Source organism: Giraffa tippelskirchi, chromosome 12 (genome assembly GCF_054371585.1).
Source record: "Giraffa tippelskirchi isolate mGirTip1 chromosome 12, T2T-mGirTip1v1.2.pri, whole genome shotgun sequence".
NCBI classification, from domain to species: Eukaryota; Metazoa; Chordata; class Mammalia; order Artiodactyla; family Giraffidae; genus Giraffa; species Giraffa tippelskirchi.
The window spans coordinates 92,192,357-92,215,838 of NC_137286.1; the positions used below are offsets into that span (position 1 = coordinate 92,192,357).

General features: G+C 38.9%; 1 protein-coding gene, 1 long non-coding RNA gene and 1 other non-coding gene across 5 annotated transcripts in view; 2 read left to right on the forward strand and 1 right to left on the reverse strand.

The window, feature by feature from the left end:
- INTS6 (integrator complex subunit 6) overlaps positions 1–15,609 on the reverse strand; it is an 80,112-nt gene extending 64,503 nt beyond the window's left edge. Inside the window, exons 1-4 of one of the 3 annotated variants that reach the window (XM_081547609.1) lie at positions 15,566–15,609; positions 14,972–15,057; positions 14,484–14,561; positions 13,498–13,647 (exon numbers count right to left, since the gene is read on the reverse strand). In XM_081547609.1, coding sequence (XP_081403735.1) covers positions 13,498–13,647; positions 14,484–14,561; positions 14,972–15,043 — 300 coding nt within the window. In that variant the 5' untranslated portion in view covers positions 15,044–15,057; positions 15,566–15,609. Of the gene's footprint in view, positions 1–13,497; positions 13,648–14,120; positions 14,562–14,971 lie in introns of all 3 variants that reach the window. The other 2 variants (XM_081547606.1, XM_081547607.1) reach the window with 2 other exon arrangements.
- On the forward strand, positions 7,139–7,281 carry LOC145530766 (U4 spliceosomal RNA). Its single transcript, XR_014072062.1, has one exon. It is a non-coding gene; the product is annotated as a U4 spliceosomal RNA (small nuclear RNA).
- Positions 15,610–15,738: 129 nt separating the features above from the next.
- LOC145528738 (uncharacterized) lies at positions 15,739–22,723 on the forward strand. Its single transcript, XR_014070588.1, has 3 exons — positions 15,739–15,810; positions 21,367–21,503; positions 22,568–22,723. It is a non-coding gene; the product is annotated as an uncharacterized LOC145528738 (long non-coding RNA).
- Positions 22,724–23,482: the final 759 nt, after the last annotated feature.

Sequence of the window (23,482 nt, forward strand, 5' to 3'; positions counted from 1 at the left end):
TCCTTTCATGCCACCATGCTCCACCATGATATCGGTGGTTGAAACAAATCCCAGAAGGACAGCCAAGTGCTTGTCTACGTTACACTTTTCCCAGGACAGGGAAAACGGGCACCCGAGATCTGCTCTCTGACTCTCTCCTGTGACAGCATCTTCAGCTTACCAGCATCTGTCACCAGTGAGCTACTGTGCTGTGTGACAAGAAAGCTATGGCCAATGGAAATCAACAAAAAAGATGTCTAGATGTATAACATTATATGTCTAGGCTGAAAGTATATTACCTAGCAGAAAATCAAAAACTTTCAGAACTAGCCTGTGCTTTTTTCCTATTTAAAACTTCCTTTTCAAGCAAATTACAGTGACAAGTTAAAAATGTAAAGAAATGGAAAAGGCAGCTTTAAGAATAACTACTACATCACTAAAGGTTCTCATGCATATACTGGACAAGTACCTAGCAGGACAGCAGCTAAAAATTTTTTAAGTTAAGTTCAAGACTAGAGGCTTTAAGTTCCCTTTATATACATCTCTGTGGAATCTGCATAAATAGTAAAAGTATGAAATGAAGCCTGCATTCATTATCTACCCTATTTTCCTCTAATACCGTAGATAATAAAGAAGTAACAATGTATGGTCTCCTAAATATTAAAAATATTCTACTTTAAGCTTATTTCTAAAAGAAAAGCATCTAAGAATGCAATTCACATCCGAAGTCTTATTAATCATAATACTAATAAATACTTTTACAACTATACAGAATTGAAAAAAGGTTTTAATACATACTGTGCAAAAGTCAACCAGAATAAATAACATTCTTTAGTTCAGTATTGCTCAAACTTCAGACCCTTGAAAATCACAACCAGAATTTTTTCAATATCTATTACAATACTTATATACTTAATATTTTTTAACTCAGTATCATTTTTTAGCTTCACACTCTAGCAATAAGACCTATGAAATCATAGTTTTGATGTGCAAATTATATTTTCTATTCAATACTGTCAGTAATACTGTTTAGCTTTTGTTTATTAAAGGATGAGAAGACTCATTATATTACAGGGATGAATACACAACTGCTTAATTACACATTCCAAAGAAAATATAATAATTATTTAAGCCACTAACAGCCCAACAGGCTTACATTAAAATCAATACTCCAAGGCCAGAAATATAAGTTTTATGTTTGTTTTTGAATTCAGCAAGATTATTACTTTTACAGTCAAGATCCCAAGTGGTGTGGCATAAATAAGTCTTTGATGTAAAAATTCAGATATTCCTCTTAAGAAATTAGTGCAAATTAGTGCTTTTAAATTAATACTTTTGATTATGTAAAGAGATTTCTGAAGGATACACACTATAAACGGATTTACCATGGTAGCCTCTGAAGAACTGAGTTGAGCAACTATATAACTTTCAGCAACTATATAACTTTCTCTAATGCTTAAACTTTTTAACCATGCACATTTATTACATACTCAAAACAAGTACTATTCAAAATTAAAATGTGCTTAATATTCAAAAATAAAACTTAAAAAAATATCTGCTAATGCATAAAAATCTAGTACTTAGAATATGTTAAAGCATAAACTTTAAAAACACGTTAAAATTCCCCATTAAAAGAAATACACTTTAAGTTTCAAGTAACTCCATTATACAATTGTATACTAAAACAGTTCCTCTAATTCCTTATTTTTAAAAAATAGCAATAGAAAGAGATGGAATAATAAGACTTTAGCAAAAGTAGGAGGGAATCTTACATATTAATTTTAGCATAATGACTGAGGGGCAACATCCTAGGATTTGATTGAAATAATAAACTAAATACAGGTGACCCTTGAATGCAAAGTTTAGGGGCGCTGACCCCTGCAGAGTCAAAAATCTACATATAACTTTACAATCAGCCCTTTATATCTGCAATTTCACAACCTCAGATTCAACCAATCCCCAGATGGTTGTAGTATGTAAGAAATTCCACATGATAAGTGAACCTGCACAGTTCAAACTTGTGTCATTTAAGGGTCAACCGTACTAGTAATGTAAAAAATATTCACTATCAGAACTGAAAAGTTACAAGCTTGACTTTGTGGAAAAAAGTGTTAGAAACTCAATAAATGATAAGACTAAGTATTAGTGTATCAAAGAAAAGTAATATAAATTCAATATATCTGAAATATTAAATGGATTGCATAGTATTAATTTAATTTCAGCAAAATATGTAATAACAACAGGTTAGGGAATTCCCTGGTGGTTCAGTGGGTAGGGCTCCACACCCTCACTACCGATGGCCCAGTCTGATCCCTGGTTGGGGAACTAAGATCCCAGAAGCTGCTGTGATTCAGCCAAAATACAAATAAAATTTAAAATTAAAAAAATGTTAGAAACATAACAGAAAAAGTAAAAAAAAAAACAAAACACCAAGATGAAATGAAAACACATTTTCAAAGATGGGGAAAGTTATACAGCTAGAAATCTGACCTCCAAAAAAAAAAATACACATCTTCCTATTCTATCAAAAATAATCATCTCCTTGGGTGTTGATTACCACCAACCCTACAGATATCACATTTGCAAAAGTCTCATTAAATCGTATCTTTAACCATTATCATTACTTCCTTCTAAATATCCACATTATGAATATACGCTCAAAAGAATCAAATATAACAGCTGTCGTACAAAAAAGATGGACTTCAGCCTCAGCATTCTATTATACAAGTATCTTCAAGACCACAACTGAAAATGAAGAACTGCCTAATAAACATATCAGTAAAGTTAGCAATTAAAGTATCAAACTTAATAAAGGAAAATAATTCATGATAAGCACTTGGAAAAACTAACAATACTCTGTTGTTTTTCATATGCTATGGCTTAAGGTCAACCTCAAAATAATTTAACTGGATAAACCATAATGCGAAATTAGTTTCAAGAGGCCCTACTCGGTAAAAAAAAAAAAAAAAAGTATGGAATTTTTGTTTTCTGGGAAAGAATCTGTGGTAACCCAATTTCAGTAAGATATTTTTAGGAGGAAACATTTAAATTTCTCCAAATTCATCATTTAGGTATATAAACTTGAGTAAAAGAGTTTCTAGAAATGCACTCCGGCCAGATTTTGATCCAGACATTTATAGATGCTTGTACTAAACACCTTCCCAAGGTTTATAGATTTCAGTTTTGCAAAATAGATGACATACTTGGGAAACAAAAAACTAACCACATAATATATGGATCTATTGTTAAAAACAAATTTTTACAAGACTTCCTAACTATACATATGAATCCTCCAAGGTTTTACATTAGAAATGAACCTCATGAAAAAGCAGATGTCACATATGGATGGGTGGGTGCCTACACAGACTGCTACATGTTTTTGCTTGATACACACTGAAATGGAAGCTCTAAAAACATAAGATAACTTTTCTATATAAGGATTTACATTCAATATAATCTTGTTTGGGATGAGACATTATCCATTCTGGATTAACAAAATTTAAATGTAAAGATCCTTTTCTCTTTCTACTACCTGATTTAGGCCCAATGTTATGGATGCAATTACTTGGGTTTTCCTTCTAACTTACTGGTTTGAAAAATGAGATTGACAAAAATGTACAATAAAAATCCAAAATTTTACATTTAATGTCTTCCAAAGTACATAAATGAAATCATCAAAACCAGAAACCATCAAAACTCAGGCATTACCTCAGGAGTCACAAAAACATCACTTTGCTTATTTCTAATAATCCAAAAGTACTATAATCTGTCATTATCTTATAGACCCAGCCTTTGTAACATCACCACTGTGGTTCATAGTCTAACCTTCCACAAAGCTTACTTAATCATCTTCAAATTCTATGATTAAAAACAGTCAATTGTTTTTAATCCTCCTGAAGAGTTTGGATGCTTCTAGTGTTTATCAACTCCAGAATAACCAGAAGAGTTTGTTGGTGTTTCCTGATTCCTAATTAGCTTCACCAGCTTTAAGACAAAGGGAGAGTTTTCCTTCAACACTGATGCCAGCACCAAACCTGTCAATGACCAGTCAAATTACATTACCTAATAGCTAAGGCTACATTACTTTTTCTCACATACTCAGAACTGTTTTCCTTTCCAGAACAAAATTTTTTAGAAGATATCATCCTTCCAAGGACCTTCACATGTTCCCCAGCTTACCTGAGCAAAACTAATAGATGGAAAATGTTAAAATGTCATTTCCTTTTAAGAACAGATTAAAAAAAAAAGTATGTAGGACCTAGAATAAGTTTTGATAAGTCACCAGTAGGCTGGGAAAGGCTACCCACTCCAGTATTCTGTCCTAGAGAACTGACACAGTCCATGGGGTCGCAAAAAGTCAGACACGACTGAGCAACTTTAACTCACTCAAGCTAATGTAAATTTGTCCTCCGATTACAACTAATTCTGTTATAAGATTTTTAAATTAAAATACTTTTTAGGTTGATACAGAGCCCCTGTTTGAGTTTCCTGACACATACAGCAACTAGAGGGGTGGGGTGGGGAGAGATGGGAGGGAGGTTCTAAAGGCAGGGGATATATGTATACCTATGGCTGATTCACGTTGAGGTTTGACAGAACACAAAATTCTGTAAAGCAATTATCCTTCAATTAAAAAAAAAAATTAAAAAAAAATACTTTTTAGGTGCAACTATCTAACAATACATCAAATTTCAAATCACACAGACCCTAACAGAAACATCATTACATAAAATAATCCTTCCCAGGCTCATCCCAAATAAACCTACATTACAAACAATAAAAGGGATCATACATTTTCCATTTGACTTTCCTTCTGCACAAGAACATCTTTCACCTCATCCTAACCATTACTCACCTGAATTCTAAAATATACTGCTACAAAGCCCTAAAAATGGTCTAAGATGGAAAGTTCCTCAAAGAAGCTTAAACCTTTCTTGCTTTGAAAATCAAAAACATATTTGTTTGAAGTACTCATTGTTATCAAACCATTTCTGAACAAGAACTAGAGGTCTGGGGGAGGGGGGAGACTTTCGTAATACTCAGGGAAAAGTATTTTGGAGAAATCTAGAAAGCTTCAATTCAACGCCAAAACCCACTGTGTCCCCAGTGGCAAGGGATTTCACTTGAGCTGCAACTGCTGGACAGCTAATTCGAGCTTCTTGTGATGTATGCAAGTTGGGTTATAAAAAAACATTTACTGTTTTTTCTCAAAGGCTGCAGATTAGAAAGTTTTTCTAAGAAGGCACTTTGCTAGATGATTAACAAATGTTCTTTTCAATCCTTAAACACACTGTCAATTGGTATTATCACCATTTTGTGGATGACAAAAGTGAGGCAAAGTTAAGGGACTTGTCAGTCAATACAATATCTAGTAGCAGCAGAGCGTGGCACAGCCAGTTCTAACAAAGCAGTTCGTTCTTTCTCTATCACATTTCTTGTTCTTAAAAATGTGGATGAAATACTCCATGTACCTACAATTCCTGTTTTTTTTAATTCAAATAAAAGGAAATTCACAGAAATGGTAATAGGTGTTATTACACTAACAAATCACAGTGTTTATCAATCTTCACCACAATCCTACAAGATAAGATTCTTCCATTCTATTTTCCTAATGGGGAAACTGAGGTTCAGAGATTACATGACTTGGGTGAAGAGCCAAACAGATTTTTCTGAATTTTAAAAACAATCGGTAGAGATTTTTAAAAGTATCTTATATCAAAGCAAACTAACTGGTAGTTAACAACTTACAAACTGTCCAGGTAAAAACTTGTAATTACAACAGTAATACTGGCCAGCATATGACACTGGAGAAATCAACTGACTAACTGACTAGGGTAATAGTACTGTATTAACTACATCAGAAACTTAATAAACTAAGAGTGCAAAAAGTGCCATCAAACATACATACATATATATATATATATATATATATATATATATATATATACATACATACACACATATATAAAATCCTGTCAACCATCCCCCACATTCACATTATTTTTCAGGGAGTGGGGAGGGACAAAGGATTTGGAAGGAAACCCAACTGAATGTAACAAACAGTATTTTAACAGGGTGTTACAAGAAAAGCTAAATGCAACACAATGACAAAATGAAATGCCTGCTTTTCAGAGGAATTGAAAGAAGGAATATTCCACTAGAGAGCTCCAGATATAACCCCCACCACCCAAAGGGATTCACATCTATAGGTTATACCTTTAAACAAAATTTGCTCTTAAATAAAATACAAATTACTAATAAAATCTGCATGACTGTTTCATAACCAATTGCTCTCTTTCATAATGTGACAAAATTAAGCATTTAACTTTACTGGGTCTTACCTGCTACACTTATAAAATAAGGAAGATGAAGTCTAACATCGCTTTTAATTCTAAAGCCCCAAAAAACAATAACTATAGTAATACTTACAGGAAATCTAATGAAAAGTTCTGTCCATAAATGCAAAAAGTTTCAATTTGTTTTTCCAAGAGTGTATATAAAAATTCACTAAGCTTCACACATACTATATATATATTTAGGGCGTATCTCAACAAAAAAGGATGGAGGAAAGAAGAGGGATCAGGGCATAAAGACAAAATCCAAAAAACTCAGTTTTTTATGCTCTGGGACCATGCTTAAATTAAGCAGATTAATAATAAGGCTAAACAAATATTAAGTTTGTATAAAGAAATTACTTCTTTAAAATGAAAGAAAACAGGGAATTCCATGCCAGTCCAGTGGTTAGAACCCAACGCTTTAACTGCTGTGGGCTAGGGTTCAATTATTGGTCAGGGAACTAAGACCCTGCAAGCCACATGGCTAAAAAGAGAAAATTTAAAAATAAAATGGAAAAAAAAAACACAAAAAACAGTGCTGATAATACGTTAGTGTTGATCAACCAAAGGAAAAACACTCCACCAAGACAATTTATAAAAGTATATAAATTTGAGTGGAGTATGATGACTAAAAATAACTTTAAATATTTAAGAAAATTAACTTATAAAATATTATAGTCTCCTTGGAGAAATCCATACCACAAACATGGCTAAACCATACTTTTAGTTAATTCTAACCATAAATGACCTTAAATCAATTGAAAAGAATTGAATAAGTGATATTCTTTCAAATATCTGTTCTTGGCCTTTTAATTTTCACACATAGCTTTGCGCAGTGGCAGTATCGTAGCCAATGAGGTTTATCCGAGGCGCGATTATTGCTAATTAATTTTCACACATAATTTAATGTATATAATTTTTCATACATAGCTTAATACTAAATTATTGACATTCTTTTGCATAAAGGGGGAATATTCTCTTTGAAGAAATGGAACATATTACTTTCACCTTTTGTACTTTTGATTTATTTTCAATAATTTCTAATTAAGAATGCAATGTCTTTAGGATATTTTCATTTTCTTTTAAAACCATCACACCAAGGTGGTTTTTTATCTTTTAGAAAACAGATATAGCATGTAAAATTATGAAGACAAATTATAGCAAGTGTTTTCAAAGAAAATAAAACCTGGGTCTTGAAATCTGTCATAAGTTACCACCTTCAAATTTACTGCTCAACAGGAAACAAATCACAGCCATGTTATACTACTTTGAGCTCAGTCAAACCTTATTAAAATATCCCTTGATTTACCCAATAGATGTGCTCCTCAAAAGTTCCTTGTAAATCAAATGTGTGTAAATATCATCTTAAACGCACTAGGGGGAGCTCCCTATTTGAAAGAATCCTAAAATATGTGCTTTTGTCTTCTGAGGGTTACTTTTCTAATTTACATTCCTATAAAAAAAATGATTTTCTGACTTATCTACTGAACTATATTCATCCAGTTTTCATTTAACACTTAAAAAAATCCAATCCTTTATCCCATGCTTATCAACTATCATTAAGACAACTTTAATCAACTTATATTTACTTTTTATTCACACTGCCTCCCCTAGGAAGCAATACAAAGCTCACTCCCCCCAAAAATAAATATATTTAATGTTACTGACAGATTTCAAAGCATGTAAGAAATATCAGCTTTAAATATCACTAGATTTTTATCACTGTACTTTCCAATTCAACAGGGAAAAATAATAGAAAACTAGAGGTAAGTAATTTATTCAGGAGAGAAAAGTATGTCTTGTATCTACTGAGCACTTCATAACTTTTGAAGTGCATTTTACCGTATTATCCCATTTCAACCTCTCATTGACTCTATAAGGGTATGTATGCTGTTGCTGCTGCTAAGTCGCTTCAGTCGTGTCCGACTCTGTGCGACCCCATAAACGGCAGCCCACCGGGCTCCCCCGTCCCTGGGATTCTCCAGGCAAGAATACTGGAGTGGGTTGCCATTTCCTTCTCCAATGCATGAAAGTGAAAAGTGAAAGTGAAGCCGCTCAGTCGTGTCTGACCCCTAGTGACCCCATAGACTGCAGCCTACTGGCTCCTCCGTCCATGGGATTTTCCAGGCAAGAGTACTGGAGTGGGTTGCCATTGCCTTCTGCGCTATAAGGGTATAAATGGCTTCATTACTGGCAGTTTGGGAACGAAGAAGCAGAGGCATAGGGTAGTAAAGTGACTGCCCAGTGTGACAGAGTAATTCAATGTCAAGGTCAGATTTTAAAATCCATTTTCACATTCCTAGCCACTGCTCTTCCTTTACACAATTAAAGATGGAGAAAAAAACATTTAAACCAGTTTGATTATAGAGGGCCCTATCCATCAGTAATTATTGAAAATAATTTCAGGGACTTTCCAAGACCCTTCAAAGGGGAGGACAGTCTCTTCAACAAATGGTGTTGGAAATATTGGATGTCCACATGCAAAAGAATGAAGCTGGACACTTACTCCCTATACCATATACCAAAATTAATTCCAAATGGATTAAAGACATAAACGTTAAGATGTAAAAGTAAACCTCCTAAAAGAAAATACAGGGGGAAAGCATGAATACATTGGATTTGGCAATGATTTCTTGGATATGACACCAAAAGCAAAGGCAGCAAAAGATAAATAGGAATACATAAAAATAAACATCTGTAAAAAGGGACAATCAACAGAGTGAAAAGGCAACTCATGGAAGGGGAGAAAATATCTGCAAATTGCATATCTGATAAGAGGATAATATCCAGAATATTTAAAGGACTCCCACAAATCAACAACAGAACAAAGTAACAATTAAAAAATAAGCAAAGGACTTGATCAGACATTTCTCCAAAAACAATATACAAATGTCCACCCAGCATATGAAGAGATGTACAATATAAATAATATTAAATAATCAGGTAAATTCAAATAAACCAATGAGATAACATCTCAAATCCATTAAGAGGGCTAATATTAGAAGAAAGGAAAACAGTGTTATCAAGGATGTGGAAAAACTGAAATCCTTGTGCACTACTGGTGGGAATAGTAAATAGTGCAACCTTTATGTACAACAATATGGCCTTTTCTTAATTTTTTAAAAAACAGAATTATCAAACAATCTAGCGATTCTACTTCAGGGTGTAAAGAACTGAATGCAGGATCTCAAGAGACACTGGCACAGCATGTTCACAGCAGCATTACTCACAACAGCCAAGAGTGGGCGCAGCCAAAGCGTTCATCAGTAATGGACAGGCAAAATGTGGTGTACACAGAAAAAACTTTGTAAATGTGGTATACACATACAATGGAATATTATTTAGTCATAAAAAGAAATGACACCCTGATACATGCTACAACGTGATTCCATTTACAGGAGGTATCTCTAGAGCAGTCAAATGTATAGAAACAGAAAGTAGAATGGTGCTATTCTTTGATTGCCAGTGGCTGGGGTTAGGGGGAAATAAGGAGTTATTGTTTTAAAAGGAGTTTCAGTTTTGAAAGATGAAAATGTTCTGGAGACTGGCTACACGATAACCTGAACACTACTGAACTGTTCATTTAAAAATGGTTAGGATGGTATATTTGCTATTACATGTTTAAATTTAAAAAGTAGGAAAAACAGGTTCAGGGACTTAAAAGGACTCCAGTTCATATTCAGCACAGAATGTTCAAGGATAATAATCTACTTTCTGTTGAAAAGATATCTACAGGTCAATAAATACCAAACTACTGTTTATACATTTCTTGGTAGCCTAAAGGAAACCAAAAACCTAAATGGGAATCAAGTTTTCATTACTTCACCTACCATCATTAAAAGAGAAGCCTTTATTACATACTACCCGAGAACTAAATGGGTACCACCTTGGTGAAGAGAAAAAAGCAGTATTACTAGAAATCTAGCTGAATTATCTGCTTAGTTCACAAATAGCTCTTTATGCTGAAGAATAAAATTGGCTGGCATTATTCTCCCTGAGATTCATTCAATTTGATCTTATCTAAAAGCTGCCATTTTTCAATGAGGTAAACACTTGGAATATAAATCCCTCAAAAAATTAAACACATATCTCCTTTTATGTTATTACTCAAGGATTGTCTTCACCAAAGGTATAGGGTAGTAGGTACCATTCTAAGTCCTGGAACAACTGAATTAGTACTAGTGTATTGAGTAGCAGGAGTGTGGAATCAGTCCAGTGACAAAAATGATGAACTGCAGGTCAGATAATATTTAGCAGCTAAACCTAACTGGAAACTAACTTAAACAATGTTGAAAATATTGACAAAAATAGAACTTGCTAAAGTATGAAAAATAAACCAATCTAGATATGAAATTTTAATCAGATATACATGTCCAACAGATATTAAGGCAGGATCAAATTTTCAGTGGCTCTTAAAAAATCAGCATTATTTGAAACCCTGGTGAACACATGTAGAAAAAATTTTTATCAGATTTAGCTGCAATGATAAGCAATTGACTAAGTTGTTACTAAAATTTATAAGACTGATTATACATCATCCCATGAGTGTAAAAATATCAGCAAATGGTACTAATTGTCAAAATTATTTATAAGGACTTCAATACGCAAGGAATTTATTAGTGAGATATCCAACATGCTTGAGAAAACATTCACGAAGAACCACTTTTTTCTCAGCCACTTTAACCTTACTGATGCCCTGCAAGTTCTTAGTATACTAGCTAATAGCGCAAACATGTTTTAAGTATGTTAACGAAACTTATGCAATAAATAGATATTAAAAACTCTTGGAATTGATTCTGGAAACCCATATATGCACGTATGTGGGTGGGAGGAACATGTGGAGGTATCTGTATAAATATGCAGATATATATAAACCCCATTTAAGTGTTTTAGGAAAACTTTTTCAAAAGTTTATATAAAGGTTTTTAGATGCTTTATAAACTTAATATGCCCTTTTATCTAGCTCACCTTTTCTCACTTCCTTCAACTACTGAGATTATACATAAGTATTTAGTACTATGGGCTCCACAGATCCTAGGACAGAGGATGAGAGGGGAAGCACTTACATAGAAACGCTGAGTTTATAGAAAACAGGTATTCCACAAAAAATAGGCAATCTCACAAAGAAAACATGATCTATATTCACTATTAAATATATGAGACACTCAAAATTCTTGATTATTTGTTTTTAACTAGAAAATATGTATTTAAATCAGCAAGAAAAAAACCTCATGATGAAAAATAGCTTCTGAAAAGACATTTTCTTCTAATTAAGATTACTTAATCGTCATTTTCATTTGGAAAATTATGGCTTCCTGACTTACTTTAATGCTAGTATCATTTTTATGTGCCAACTCAGGATATTACTCCTTGCCTCTTCACTTATTCATCAAAATAACTAAAAGGCATAATCTCTACCCCTTGTTGAATTAATAAATCCTGACATACAAAAACCTCATCTCCAGGCTCTTCTCTTGGTGCAAATGATAAGAGCACAGCTGGACCACATTCAATCTCCAACTTTAGTGAACTTTATAGACAAGAACTTAAGTGTTCCCTGGTGGAAGGTAATTGTGAAAAAGAAAATATAGGTTTAAGTTACAAATGTCCTCAGCCTCTCCATGACAGCTTTTACTAAGGAAACACCTAAGAAATATTTTTTATAGGACGTAGGAAGTAAATATGTCTAAAAGTCTTTCCCACTTATGAAATGTGATGCAGAAAAACAGAAAATTAATAGTTCTGCTATACACTGACAACCTAACAACCAAATAACAAGTATGCCTAATAATAAGGAAATAAGGGTAACTGAGTAATGGCAAGTTTCTTATCTGACTTTGAACTCAAAGTTTAGATCAAGACCTTAAGCACTAAGATTGCATAGTACTACAGATAACAAAGGAATCTGAAAGGGAAATAAAACCATTATTTTAAAGAACCAAACTGAAAAGTTCATGGCAAATCTGCCTAAATTACTAACAGCTGAAAAATAAAGCAGCATAGAAAGGGGAAACAAAGATTACTCTTTAAGAAAATACACATTTACTAATTAAACAATGGAAGTACAATTCCATAAAAACAAACTGACTCCAAGTTGAAATGTATACTTTAAATGCAACAGGACTCCAGTCAACCATTTCCAAAGATGTTCAGGCAGTGAATAGTTACCCCTAAGAACTAAAGCATAAGCATTTCTATAACAAGAGAACAAATCTGCTTCTACACAGGAAAGAAACCAAAACCTGTAGTTGTGGAAGAATTCCCCTGAAACTTGTGAAACTAATGAAAAGTGTGGCTCAAGGAATTTGTGAAAAGAATAAAATGTATACCAAGACATGTCACTGTGGTAATAGTGCTCTGCACAACATAGAAACTGCCATCCTTTACTTCCTGGGCCAGTTACCTCAAAAAGTGTCATAATGGACTACCTTGCATTATCCCATAGTGAACCATCATGTGACTTAAAGATCTTGTCTCATCTTCAAACAGCTAAGAGCAAGAGCATTAGAGGAACTGGGGGAATTCAGGGAGAAAGGAAGGGTTCTTTCAAATTTTCCAACAGCCTCTTTTCCAAGGGTTGGGAGTTTAACAACAAAATTCTGGACCTGCCATTTAATTCAAGAATGGTTTCAGAATTCTTCCTGCAGTGGCTTACTGGACACACTTCAAAAGCTGAGAAATCTTAATGTACTCAGCCAATACACTGAAAATCTTTTTACCTTTCAGAGTTGTTATACAACATGGTTAAACTAAGCCCTGATACAACAAATAGAATAATTTCCTCTAACATTTTAAGATCATTTTAATTAACTAGTGTCTGTCAGTCATTGCAAGGGTTGCAGTTGCCAGTGGGTAGGCCATCAGAGAAACAGTGTGGTGAAACAGGATGTTTTCCTTTTATTTCCTGAGTGAACTTTAAGGGATTAAAACTAAATTTATGTCAACTTTATAGCATTCAGAGTCAAATTCTGAACCCAAATACATTTTAAGAAACAAAAAAAAAACCTTGAGGGCTATAAAACCATATACAGTGTAGTCAGAATTCCACTTTTGTATTATGTGCATACTGTATTTTAATCTGCAATGTTTCATATTTGTATTTCACGGTATATAGCTTTTGGACTGGGCTGCTTGTCCACAGAAAGAAAAATCAACTGTGTTTCCAGCTTAATATTCAACCTACCTGCCCATAGTTGTCTATGCCAGTTACTAATCTATTTAAATTTAATAAATCAAAAGCTGTCCTTAGGGATTGGCCAAGAGTCGTAAGTCCTTCAGCCTGAAGGTTTTTCAGTTCATTCATAAACGTTGCATGGTTTTCTTTCCATCCGGCCTGAAAAGAAAAATGTGAGAATTTCTTTTTTTCATCTTTTAAAGCCAGGTACACACGGAAGGCCGTTAACAATCTGCTGTTCACCAAGCAGCTGCTCGACTTTACTGTACGGTTTGGGGTAAAGTGTCAATGCCGTCTCTCTGCTAAGGAAACTCTCTTCCAGAGGTGGCCGAGAATAAACCTGCTGGCTCTACAGCTTTCCGTGGCTACCAGCCTTAATACTTCATAACTTTCCGGGGAGATACACTCCCCAACCTCGTGCCCAAAAATCCGGGGATGCAGAGGTACTGGTGCAAAGCAGAAGTGAGCAGCACTTCCGAAGTTCACCCGGAGCTGTCCCACCGGCCCCGCGGCCCTCTCAGGGAGAATCCGGATGCCCGGCCCCGCGGCATCCCACCCTCCTCACCCCCTCCCACAAGCCCCCCGCCCGCCGGCCCGCCCCGGCCTCGGGCCGATTCCCCTTTAATGCAAACCCGGGCTCGGCGCGGCAGGGCCCGGCTGTCACTCGGGCTAACTTGAATAAATATCCCCCACAGTTCATTGCTGCCGCTCACGCCGCGGAGGGGAAATGTCGGCCATGTTGATCGCCGCGCCGCCGCCGCCGCCGCCGCCGGGCCGGGCTGGGGAGGGGACGGCGGTGGCCCGGCGACTCCGCGCCGCGCCGGGACGCTCCGGGGCGGGGGGAGGGGGTGGGAGCCCGCAGGGGAAAAGACCTCAGCGCCTGGAGCCCAGCGGGTGGGGGAGGGGAGCATAAGGAAGGGTGAATGGGGGGGCGGGGAGGGCGAGAGAGGAAGGCACGGGGAGGGGAAGGGGAGGGGGAGGGCGAGGGCTGTTACCTTGATAGCATAGGGCGGCTCTTCGAAAGTGACCAGCATATACCTGTCTCCTCTGCTGGCAGGGTCCCGGGCACGGAGCTGCGGGAGAACGGGTGGAAAACGGGAGCAGGAACAGGGCGGGCGAGAGGGAAGCACACAGGCGAGGTTAGCAGGCGGAGAGGGGGCGCCCAGCGGCCCCGCACCCCCCCCCCACAGTTACCGCACACGCCGCGGCCGCCCCCCCCACGACACACACACACACACACACACACACACACCCCCACACACACACCACCCGGGGCCGGAGCCCGGGCCCTGGCCGAGCCCGGCTCGCAGCGCCCGGCCGCCAGCCCGCCCGCGCGGTGGGGGAGGGGGTCCCCGAGCCCGGCAGCTCCCGCAGTCAGGTCCCCGACACCTCCGCCTCGCCGCCCCCGGCCGCCCTCCCCCCAACCTCTGCCGCCCGCGGGCCGCCGGGCTGGGGTCGCCCCCCGGGCTCGGTCGCTCGGTACCTTCATGAAGGTCTCTACCGCGCCTTTGGCCGTGTCCAGGTAGGTGGTGCCCAGATGGCTGCGCTGGTTCATAGAGGCAGACGTGTCTATCAGGAACAGTAAGATGGGCATAGTGCTGGCCGGGGACACCGGGGCCCGAGGTGGTGGAGAAAGAGATGGTAGAGGTGGAGGCGCCGGTGGCGGCGGCGGCGGCGGCAACCGCCGCTAACGCGGGGCGGGGGAGCGCGGCCCCCGGGAGGAAAACACCGTCTGGGTCTTTCCTCCGGCTGCGGGGAGTTTCTCCCCCGATAGTTGAGAGGAAACTCCCCGGACCCAGTCCTCCCCGTCGTACCCCCGCCTCCTCCGCCTCCTCCTGCCTGCCTGCCCGCTAGGGCGGGCGCCCGGCCGTCTGTCTGTCGGTCCGTTCCCCCCCCGCCTCGGGGGTCCCGTCCCCGCTCCCGGCCCCTGTGTGTGTCCCAGCGGGAGACGGGCCTGACTCCCTACCCCACCCCCGGCGCAGGGAGTGGGGACCTGGGAGCTGGCGAAGAGGGGAGTGGGCTGAGGGGAGATTGGCCCTGGGGCTGTTGGGAGAAGTTTCAGGGACTCCCTCCGCACCCCGGCGGTGTCACCACTTTCTCAGCCCCTCTCGCTACTGAAGCGCTTTTCTCTCTCACACTCCGGTTTTAACTCGGGCAGGGGCCGCAGAGGCTCCGCCCTCTGACACGTCCTCGGGCCATGTGACGCACCGCCCCGCTAGTCTATTGGCTGGCCGCTGAGCTCTTATTAGCATATTCAAACAGCTCAGGGGCGGGGAAAGCTTGGAGGCCGGCTCTGGGAACAGTTATGGAGCACGCGCAGAGGTGGGGCGTCGGGTGCGCGCGAGAGCGAGCGCGAGGGGCGAGCAGGCGGGCCGGCCGACACGGAGGCGGGCTTCGGGAAGGGGCGGGGACTGGCCACGGAAGGTCCGTGGGGCGGGGGCCGCGTCGGCGCGCCCAGGGCCGCCGCGGTTGTGAGTCTGCGCGTCAGGCCCAGCGGCCTCTCCTTGGCTGTCGGAGGTGGTAGGGGTCGGGGGAAGGGAAATGGAGGTTGGCCTCAGCTCCTCTTCGGAGGTCTCGGTAGCGAACCCCTTCCCTGTGGGCCAGCGAGGAGGGATGAGTAGCGTGATCAAAAGCCCGGGTAGGAGTCAGCGGCAGGCTCGTGGTCGCCCCCCAGAGGAGGGCTCCGGGCCGGCGGTCGTCGGAGGAGGTTCCTTGGCCCTCGGAGGGCCGGCCCCGGCGCGGGCGGGCCCGGGGCGGGGGAGGGGAAGTGAGAGGTTGTTTATGACCAGGGACTAATCTCCTCCGCGAGTCACACCGCTCCCGCTGGGGAGTGGGGACCAGGGGCAACCCTCGCCCGCAGCCGCGCTTGGCGCTGGGCAGCGACCGAGGGTGAGGGCTGGACCTGCCCAGTAGCCCTCTCCTTGCAGGACCCACCAAAAAGGATACAAATCCTTTTTTTTTTTTCTTCCCTAACTCACCCCTAAAAGGACAGTGGGGAAAAATTCAAATATCGATAAACTGTTTTTTGCCCTTTTTATACTGGGAGGGAAATAACCCATCTTACCCAAAGAAGTAACCTCTGTCAAGCCATATTTACTTAGAGCCATCGAATGTTAATTTTCAGAGCTAAAAGGGACCCTGGCAAATCATAATCCATTACTCTTTATTTAAACAAACTGACTTGGCTGCCCAGGTGACACATAAGATTGGTTCTCCGTAACCTTTCCAGTGCTCTTGCACATACACTGTATCAGGCTCGATTCAGATACTGCATAAGGGCAGACATTCACGGTTAAAAACTAGCCCCTGTCATCAAGCCAGATGACATAATGAATCTTAAATGTCCGAGGAAAAGTTTCCTCAAACATACTAGTCGACAATTTGACTTAGGAACATACAACCCATATAAGAAGACCCCTACTAGCGTTACATTTCTATCGTTTATTCTGAAATTCTTAATTATTTGCCTACTGGTCATTTAAAGAATTGTTCCTATTACTGTTAATATAAAACATGTTTTGTGGCACTTTTTTTAAATTTTGAATTTTTTAACTTGGACTTTACTAACATTTAAGATAGTCTCTGATCTTTTGTTATAGTAGGGCTGGGTCAGTAATACGCTGTTCTGTGAGTAGGTTCCGTAGAAGGGTAAAGTATTTTTAAGAGATTTAGACTACAAAATAAGGTGGAGTAGAGAGAGTACATCCAGTATTTGCTAAGTGGAGTTAAAAATGATTAAAATATTGTCCCTGCCTTCAAAGAACTTACGGTTTTTCTAGAAAAATATTGCCCATATATTATTAGCTACTACAGAACAGAAAATGATTAGATACTAAATAATTCAGAAAAGACAAAATGTTATTTCCCTGGGGAAATAACATTTTCTAGGGTCAGTAAGTTTAAGTGGTCCCTTTAAGCAATGTTTCTCAAAGTGGAATCCTAGACCTAGCGATAAGAATTAAGAGTTCCTTGATACTTTAAAATCTTTGTTTTTATTTTAATGACAATATTCAACTTGTTCTATAAGTTACAAAGACAAAAAATTTTTTTCAAAGCGATAATTCGCAACTGAAGGAACTCTTCATAGAATTTGTCCCCAGTTTCCGCTGTCAGTGCTTGTCAAACTGTGGTCTATGGACTCCTGCCTGTCAGAAAATGTATTCTCTAGAATCATAAGAATTTCTTTTACATTTCTCAGATTTGAGAAACACTGCTTTAAAAGATTGATCGGATTTGAATATATGGGTAAAGGAAAAGAAGCTTCTGGTGAAAATCCCTTCTAGACATTGAAAATATAGTAAAGAAGTTAGCACAGCACTGACAGTGGCTTCTTGGGGAACAATCAAGTTCAGCTTAGGCTGGAGCACCAGATACAGGAAGAACAGTATAAGATCCAGAAAGATGGGTCAGGTCCAGAGGGTCTTCATGCCAGGCTAAGAATTTTTTTCCCATATGAATTGGAGTTTTTAGTTAGTGCAAAGTAGTGTTTGAAAGGAATCAAACTAGAGTGAAGTAGATGAGCATGCGGTAATACTGACCTTAGCTATTACTTTTATTTGAAATCATTTCCAATGGAGCCAGCATGGTCTTTCTTCCCCAACTCCATGGAGTTGGTAGATGGTTGCACTAGGGTCATAAGTGGAGGTATATGATAGACCTGGGATTAGACACAAAGATCAGGAGAGCCAAGTCCAAGGAGCCAACCTGGGGCATATAACCAGAAACTACCCTTATAGTGGCACCTTAAATCAAAGACCAGGATTCCAGTTGAGAAGCCCAGAAGTATTGGATGGCAAAGCCCCGAGGCAAAACAGGAAAGAAATCAGGACATACATAGACAGCAAATCAAAAGGCCATCTGAAACCAGGAAGCATTTACGAGTAGTCCCTAGACAAAACTGTGAAGTAGGCCAAGTTTATTCTTAGTGACTCTGGTTGACAATTAAGCTGTTAGTTGATGATGGCTTAAACCTGTGGTTCTGGGCCAGAAAATGTGCATCAGCATTATCAATAGAGCTTAAAAATAATAATGAATGTACCAAACCCCCAAGCCCAGAGGACAGTGATACAGGGAAACTGCGATGAGCCTTTGACACCTCATTTTTTAAAAAGCTGTTCAGATGAATCTTAAATAACGCTGATTATAAACTATATGCCTAAAGTATAAGAATAATGTATGTGTCTAGCCTCTAGTAGTACTCAGTAACTAAAAATTCACATAACCTTGGAGTTATGACATTACCTAGAACTCCTAAAATAAATCTGCAAACTAAAGGGGAAAAAAAAAAAACTATAAATGTGGCACCGATATAGACAACAGTGAATTTCATCATATGTTTATTTAAATTGTTTGAATTCAACTCTGTTTGACAAAAATGTAAAATGAGAAAGCAAAATAATGCCAGAGACTCCCACTGTTCCACTCTGTGAGCTTAGGCCTTGCAGGAAGCACAAGGTGGGAAACATGAATCTCTTCTTCACCAAATCTCTGTGATTCTACAATGTGATTCCAGAAAGATGCTGATTATATGTAGGCTTATATCTCTAAAACAACCCATCAAATGCAAGCCAACTATTTCATCAGACGCAACTGAAGAAACTGAGCTCTTGCAACTAGTTGGAGTAGTATGTGCTAAACCCTGTCCTGGGGCAAGCTAGGGGATTAGGAAAAAATTTTCTGGGAGGACATTGGTTGGAAGAAGTATGTGGGAGAAAACATGCTCTTTGCTGCTGTTTTTAAAGGAATGCTGCCCAAATGCTATGGCTCCTGATTTAAAAGGGAATGAATAAATTATACAAAACCCTCAAAGATTAGTGACTCTGTCTTAAACAATAGCCTAAATTGTTGAACTGGAGCTATTCTAACAGAGTTAAGAGCTGACAAATTATATTCATTTGTAGGAGCCAACCAGAGCCTTTTAAATTATTTTATAACTAATTAAGCAGGGTAACAGTTTAAAAGTAATGATGTGCCAGTGACTTGGCTTGTGGTATCTGGATGTGCCATCTGAGCAGAATAATAAGATGAACTTAGTGTTCCTCATATGTAACCTAACAAAGTTTCTTTTGGCTGTCTTGCCATTCATTTCCTCAGCTCTCTGCTTTACTCTGAGACCACAACAGTCAGTGATGTTGACAGTTTGAGAACATCAGACAAACGTGAAGTAATAAGCAAAAAACATCAGATGTGAAATTATGCAGCAGAAAGTATTTGAATAATACATATATAAGGAAATTTAATTTTGGTCATTCTAATTTATGATGTTCTATAATACCAATTGTTTAATTATATAGTATCAATCCTGGGGGGTGTGGGAGGAATGCTACTAGAGACTACTGTTAACAAGAGGGACTTCCCTGGTGGTCCATTGGCTAAGAATCCGCACTCTCAATGCAGAGTGCCCAGGTTCGGTCCCTGGTCAGGGAACTAGATCCCACATGCCACAACTAAGACCTGGCACAGCAAAATAAATAATAAATTAATTTTTAAAAAACAGAAATTAGACCTTTCCAACGAGCAGTATTTCACAGTAATAGTTGAAGTCTTAGGCAACTCAAGATGAGTATTGAAAATGAACCTATCCAGATTAAGAATTAGAATTACAGTGGAACAGTTTCTCTATCAAAGGAGCCTGAAACATAGCAGTAATTATGGAAAGACAGATAGATAATGAAAATACACTCATAAATCAGCAGACCCCAGATAGGATACAGCAAGACCTGTCTTAGAGGATTGTTTTAGAAATGCAAGATAACATACCATATTTTATCAATTCTGAGACACCATGGGTTCTAAGACATGCCATTACTTTTGGACTACTGAAAGAAAAAATGCTGGTAATTAAATTACAACATGGGAATTCCCTGGCAGTGCAGTGGTTAGGACTCAGTGCTTCCACTGCCAGGATGCCAGGTTCCATCCTGGTTGGGGAACTAAGATCCCACATGCCCTGTGGTGCAACCAAAAAAATTTTTTTAATAAGAAACTGCGATATATTGCTGTCTTATCAATATGAATTTTTCCATACTGTATTGAATTCTACCAACCAGGACTATTCGTGATACAACATGCTTTGAAAGAATACTCCAATGTTGTCTTCAGTAATTCTTCCATTCTACAAGTTTTGATGCTGGTGCTTTCTTGATCCAACTAGAAGGTGTTGGTGAAAAGTTTTCAGACCACAAATAGGATTTATATTTAAATGCTTGGTTGTCTAAAATGTCTAAGGTTTGCAATTGCCTAGTCATGCCACCAAGAATAATCACATAGTTTGTAGATGTGCAGGCTGTGACAGCTACATCAAAACTGTCTTCTGGTGACAGCACTGTAAGATGCAATTATTGAAAGCTGAATTCCAACTTTCAAGATGTTACAAGAGAAAGCAATGTACATTTTTAAATCATTGAGGGACTTCCCTGATGGTCCAGTGTCTAAGACTTGGAGCTCCCCAAGCAGGGGGCCCAGGTTCAATCCCTGGTCATGGAACTAGATCACACATGCCCCAACTAAGAGTTTGAATGCTGCCAGCTAAAGATCCTGCATGCTGCAACTAAGATCTGGCTAAGCCAAATAAATATTTAAAAAAATAAAATCGGTGAAATACTACTTAGTGCTTATAGCTCTTAAAATAAGTATCATGAGAATATACAAAGAGCTCTGTGGTACTGAGAACGGAGCAGCTAATCTCACAAAGTAGTGACATTTGAGCAGACAGAAATCCATGGGGCTGGAACACATGTGTGGAAGAGTGGCTTGAGTTGAGACTGGACCACCTCATAGAGGGTTTCATGTGTCCAAGTTAGAAATTCTGAATTTTATCTTTGAGTGATAGGAAGAGTTTTGAGGTTAGGCAATAACATAATCAGAATCTCATTTTAGGAAGATAACTTCAGTCACAACTGGAAAGGTGCAGTAGAATGGGAATACAGTATGCAAGGAGACCAATGAGGCAATTTCTGACTTCATCCAGGGAACAAATAGGAATCACTGTGGATGTGACAAACAGGGACAGTGAGGTAAGGAGTGTGCTTTAAAGACATAGAGGTGATAGACTCCATGGATTGACAGGACTTGGTGATGCAGGCAGAATCATGATACTGTGAGATTAACTCCACCTTGCATCATATAAAGTGAATATCAAACGAATGGTAAACATAAATTCTAACAAGAACCAACGGTGTTTATTCAGTCATTCGTTCAACCAATATTAATTGAATATGTGCAGGAGCCAGAAATTTAGCAGTGGATAAAACAGGGAGGGAAATGCCTGCCCTTATGAAGTTTACATTCTAGTGGGAGAGGGAGGCAGTAAACAAGGTAAGTATATGGTACCTTCACTCTTAACTGCAAAGGAGAAAAAGTACAGCAGGAAACCTGACAGTGTTACAGAAGGGGGAGGGCTGCAGTGTTAGATATGGGGAACAGGGAAGACACTGAGAAATGACATTTGACCAGAGACCTGAAAGAAGCGAGAGGCAGAGCTGCGCAGATACCTAGGGGAAGACAGATTTTAATGGCTTACCTTACTGAAAACATTTATGGTTTGAAATGCTGATACATTTTAAGGTCTCATCTGTTGGTAAGTATGCTTTGCTGATACTTAATAAGTATTCTTATAATGAGTAGTAGTAATAATAACTATTCTTGGCTGATACTTAATACATATTCTTACTAATAGTAGTATTGCTCTAATTAATTACAATAAAAATTCTTTGCTCATATAGGTTCTCCTTGACAGGCAGAATATCAATTACTCATTAAATATTATTGAATATTATTGAAAAATTTATCTTAAAGTTGACAGGTACTATTTCAGATTCTAGGGATTCTGTGTTAAATGAGATAGACCTACTCCCAACCCACACAGAGTTGCCAGAAAAAATACAGGACCCAAGGTTAAATTGGAATTTCAGATAACACATCATTTTCTAGTATAATTATGTACCTAATATTATGTGGAGTATACTTATGCTAAAAAAAGTATGTGTTCTCATCTAAAATTCAAATTTAAGTAGGCATCCTGTATTTTTATTTGCTGAATCTGACCTCACTGACCTACAATCTGACCTTCTTGAAGCAGAGATGAGTAAATAAGATTAGTATACAGTGCACATGCCGTATAACCTGGGAAGCCATAAAATGGAAGACATTGGGACTCTAAGGGTGTGGAGGAAACCTGCCTGCCAACCAGGAACATTCATCCCTAAGAGCAAGAAATAAACTTCTCCCTGCCTGAGCCATGTGTTTTGGATCCATTTGTCCCATGATCACTTTGTAACACTGCCTACCCTGATTACCTTAGTGGTCATTCCTGAAACTGGCTATCATGGTCAGATTGACTCCAAATCAGAAGTTGTCATGTAATGTACCAACAATTAATAAAAAATGTAAGTAAACATTTACATTTTGTAAATGTAAATAAACAGAGAGGTAAAAATACTTGTACTGTAGTCATCATTCTCTCAGGTGCTGGTTTTAACTGGGGTGCCCGATGTGGGGTACAAACCCTTCACTCCTCAGAAAGAAGCTCACTCCTTCCTCTTTTTTCCTTTTCACTGCAACATTCACTCCTGATTAGAGGTCGCTGTGCCAGGGTGGGGTTTACAGTGAGATTGTATCTCAACCTTTTCTACCTGCTTCAATGTGGTTTCTCTCTGGTTTGCCTCATGTGAAGGGTTTGCTTTGCCAGTTTTTAGGTTTTTTCAGAGGAAATTATTCTAAAAACAGCTGTAGATATGTTGTGTCCATGGGAGGCAGTGAAATCAAGATCTTCCTATGTCACCATCTTGAACCAGCAAATAAAAATACAGGATGCCCACAGTCATCATCCTAACATGGCTTTAAATCTGAGTATTTTCAAGGCAGTCAGGAGGGACATAAGAAAATTACATGATTTGATGGTTTCCCTAAGCAACTAATACTGTACATTATTTCCAGCTACTAAATTATTATACAATTTTTTTCTTTCAAACAGTTATAGAATGTAAAGACAGGT